The 4728-nt window shown below is 35.4% G+C and overlaps 1 protein-coding gene across 1 annotated transcript in view; it reads left to right on the top strand.

The window, feature by feature from the left end:
- Positions 1 to 4728, top strand: part of LOC106874129 (serine/threonine-protein kinase PLK1) — a 154977-nt gene that overhangs the window by 138200 nt on the left and 12049 nt on the right. Inside the window, exon 10 of the mRNA XM_014921746.2 lies at positions 635 to 809. Within this exon, the coding sequence (XP_014777232.1) occupies positions 635 to 809 (175 nt within the window). The remainder of the gene's footprint in view (positions 1 to 634; positions 810 to 4728) is intronic.

Below are 4728 nucleotides of genomic sequence, written 5' to 3'. Positions count from 1 at the left end.
AATTTCATATCTATTTCCTTGGTAAAGCCGTGTACTGTCTGTAGTTTATTATTATTATTATTATTATTATTATTATTATTATTATTATTATTATTATTATTATTATTATTATTATTATTTTTGTTTTATGAAGACTGATGAGACCCTTCACAAAGGTAAATTCACACTCAAAAGAGCACAATGTGATATATATGTGAAACACAGACTGACTTTGTTTATTGAACCAAACAATAATTTAACAGCATGTCTCTCTACTTCAAGTTCAAAATGAAAAGGAGAGGGAGGGAAAGAGAGAATGAGAGAAACATTAAAATATCTGATGTGAAATAAATCATTGTCAAATCAGCAATGCCAAAATGTCTTGTACACTCTATATATGTATCTATACATATATCTTTCTTTGGCAAATGATGGAAACATTCAGAAGAAAGCTGAAATGTAGAAGATTCTCTATAAAAATATCTTGTGTGATATTTACTCTGCTGAGTTAGAAAATTTTCTATTCACTCTCACCATCAGATATACAGTGGACCAATGATTTGTCTCTTGGAATTGTGTGGGCATTTTTCATTTCTGTACTTTTTTTTTTAATGAATCAACTTGAAGTAAGTGTTTACTGTAATTTCTTCTGCAGAAACAATATCAGAGGATCATATCTCTTCAATTCATCTGAACTCTCAGGATGTAGTTTGGGTTACCAAGTGGGTGGACTACACGAATAAATATGGTTTCGGCTTCCAGCTATCTGACAATTCTATTGGAGTGTTTTTCAATGACACTTCACGAATTGTCATTGCACCAGACCAAAGGTAATTACATTCATTATATTTAAATGTTTAGTAAAAAAAAAAATTTTTTATTAAAATAAACAGCAGATCTCATTGTAAAAGATTTTAAAAAATGGGAATTTCTTTCATTTATTTCATAACAGTAAATGAGACAATTTACTTGCAAATAGTTTTAGTTAGAGGGCTTCATAGTTTTAATGATAACAGTTAGAGGGCTTCTTTTTTCCTTTTTATCGACATCATCATTGTGTGGGAAATTTCATTGTTAAGACAAGTGCGAGATAAAATGTAATCATTTTCATCATATTAATTGTTATTTTAAAATAAGATAAATTCATTCTTCTTGTAATTCTTCTTTGAGACATATATAGCTTGACACTTTGGTCATTAACTTCTGTAACACTTATGTGTATGTGTCTTATACGGATGTGTTGCTTGTACAACAGCTAACCTTCTTTCTCATGAAAGAGCTACATCTATATACATTCAGTTTGCTAAAAATAGTAGCCGTTGCCTTCCATCCTTTCAGGCTCAATAAAATAAGTTCCAGTTGGGCCCTGGGGTCAATGTAATCAACTTAACCTCTCTCCCAGGATTGCTGGCCCTGCATCAAAATTTGAAACCAATATATCATCCCACTTTGCTTTAAGTTTAACCTCATGGTTTGATGTTACTGTATGGTGTTATCTTTATTCTGAGTGGAGTAATAGCATTCATTAATTGGTAGTTGTTATTGCTGCTGTTGTTCATGACGGCAGTGGGGTTGATGGGAGTACTGTTGTTACAGTTTAGCCACTGGTCAAACTTCATTGAACATTGGCTGTCACCATACCATCTTTAGATAGTGTTTCCTTCCTTTTGTAAAACAGTGGGATGTGAATTAAGGCTGATTTGCTTGTTACTTCAAGCAAGCCAAGCAACCATTCTGGAGGTTCAATCTATTATACAAATTTGCTGCTGTTGCTGTTGTTTTTACGTAGCAACACCAACCTCTGCTCAAGTGGACATCTGGCATTTTGAGAACTCATCAAACATTTAGTGGTAGTCAACTCAGAAGACTTTGGCCAGCTTGGAGTTATGGGAGAAGAGACTTGCCCAAGGTGCTACACAGTGGAATCAAACCAAAACACTTTGTTGCAAAGCGAATTTTTTTAACCTAGCAGCCATACCTGTGGCATGTAAGAAGGAAATATTTATTTCATTGGCACAAAACTCTGTGTTTGAGAAGAAAAGTTATCTTCGGGGTAGTACTGGTTATCAATTAAACTTAATCATTATCTATCATTAGTTTTACTTAATCAATCTAGGAAAGAATAAAAACTTTTCAAGAATTGAACTCAGGATCATCATCATCATCATTATCATCATCATCATTTTTTAATGTCCACTTTTCTATGCTTGCATGAGTCAAACAGCATTTGTTGAGACACATTTTCTACATCTTTCCTCTTGTTAACCCTCATCTGGTTCCAAGTAAGGTAACATTTCCCCATGACCAGACAGGTTTTCGCAGAAGATTGGAAATGAAGGACACCACTTGCATGATGATGACATTTGTTTATGACTATCATGCAATGCTAAGTCAAAGAAACACACACACATATATATATAAAACAGGGCTATAGTAGAAGATACTTGCCCAAGGTGCCATAGAGTGGGACTGAATCTGAAACCATGTAGCTGGGAAGCAAACTTCTTATCACACAGCCATGCTGTTGAACATAATGTGCCAGCTATACCGAGCTGTCTGAGAGAAAATTTAAGTAATCCTCTGATTATAGAATATTAAATGTAATCCCTTATTGCGTAACATCTGCATGAATTAGGACTGTTCAAGCAGAGCTGACCTGGAAGGGACACAATGTAGTGAATCTGCTCGCATCAGAACCTTGTCAGTACTGCAATATAGAAAAACTTCAACACGCTGCATAATTAAATATATTTTCCGAAACAGAATCATGGAAAATAAAGTAACTTGAGTAAAGTTGTGATTTAGTTGAAGACTTTCTGATTGAAAGAAAAACAAAGAACATTTAAAACTAATACAACCAGATACAAATCTTGAATCAGGCCATAATAATTCTTTCTACTAGAGGCACAAGGCTTGAAATTTGAAGTAAAGTGGTTAGTCAATTACATCAACCCTAGTGCTTAACTGGCACTTATTTCATTGACCCCTAAAGAATAAGGGGATAGGTCGACTTTGGTAGAACTTGAACTCAGAATATAAAGACAGATGAAATGTCACGAAGCATTTTCTTTGGTATGCTTAATGATTCTGTGAGCTTACTACCTTAAGTCTAGGTGTAATAATCCTTTCTACTATAGGCACAAGGCCTGAAATTTTAGTAGAGGGTGCTAGTCAATCACATGAAGCCCAGTGCTTGACATGTACTTATTTTATTGACCTTGAAAGGATGAAAGGCAAAACGGATCTTGGCAGAATTTGAACTCAGAATGTAAAGACTGGCGAAATGCCGCTTATCATTTTGCCCAGTATGCTAACAATTCTGCCAGCTTGCTGCCTTAAGTCTACGTGTAATCATGGTTTCAAATTTTGCCACAAGGGTAGCAATTTGGGTTGGGGGAGGATAAGTTGGTTACATCGACCCCAGTGTTCAACTGGTACTTATTTTATCGACCACGAAAGGATGAAAGGTAAAGTCTACCTCAGTAGAATTTGAACTCAGAAGGTAGCAACGAGTGAAATACCACTAAGCATTTCATCCACCATGCTAACAATCCTGCCAGGTTGCCACCTTCAAATCTAGGTGTAATAAGAAAAGAAGTATTTAACAAGTGAGAATTCTGTAAAAATAGATACTAAAATATTTGTTGATGTTCAAATAGGGAAAAGAAAATTTTAAAAATATGAATGAAAAAAGCTGGCAGTTAAAACCTTAAAGCTTTGTGTACAAGATGTAAATAAAGAAATTCAACATACTAAATATAGATAACCAAGTGAGAGATCAGTAAAAATAGATACTAAAATATGGCATTATGACTAATGTCAGAAATATTTTTTCCTTTGTTATTAAGTTGAACATGTCAGACAAGTTGTTATGAAATGGGTGGGAAAAGTAATACTATAGTCTTTTTATATGATGATGATATATATGTATACACACACACACCACACACACACACATACACACACACACAAACACATATATATATAAAGGTTAAAGGGTAAAGACCCCTTCAGTCGTGAATGACCATGGGATTGCACCTAAAAAGTTCCCCTCCAAGGCATAAGTCCGGGCAAGGTTGTTTATGAAAGGCCAGCAGTTACCCATGCATACCAGCCTCACCTCTCCATGCCACCGATGTTATCCAAGGGTTTCTCTTGAATAACATTGGTGGTGTTATCCAAGCAAAGGCTGATACAGCTTGGCACCAGTGACATCGCAACTCATTTCTACAGTTAAGTGAACTGGAGCAATGTGAAATAAAGTGTTTTGCTTAAGAACAAAGCACCATGACCTGGTCCAGGAATCAAACTCCTGCCTCATGATTGTGAGCCCAACGCACTAACCACTGAGCCATGCATCTTCACTATATATATATATATATATATGCGGGTTCTGATCAGTAAGTGTTCAGAATGTTGCTATATATATATGTCCAGGGTCCAGGGCTTGATGATGATGAGGAGGATATTTTGAGATCATATTGAACGATTAAGAAAAGTAAAATACAGGCCATTTCCCATGGCAACGCCATCACAACCATGACTGTGGGGCACAGCTGAGCACGCCATTTGTTCTTGTGAGTGTGGCCCATTACCCCCTCCCCCTTCTGCTGTTAAAACTTGTTCAAACTAAAGATTCTATCTGCTTACATAAAATACTTCAGCTTTATGTAGTCAATCGAAATTTTTATTAAAAGAAACCCAAAGACAAAATGTCTATTAAAAAACTTGAGATTTTAAGTGCCAGTT

Source organism: Octopus bimaculoides, chromosome 10 (assembly GCF_001194135.2).
Source record: "Octopus bimaculoides isolate UCB-OBI-ISO-001 chromosome 10, ASM119413v2, whole genome shotgun sequence".
Lineage (NCBI taxonomy): Eukaryota > Metazoa > Mollusca > Cephalopoda > Octopoda > Octopodidae > Octopus > Octopus bimaculoides.
The sequence above is the reverse complement of the archived record's forward strand: the minus strand, read 5'-3'. Positions and strand labels throughout refer to the sequence as shown.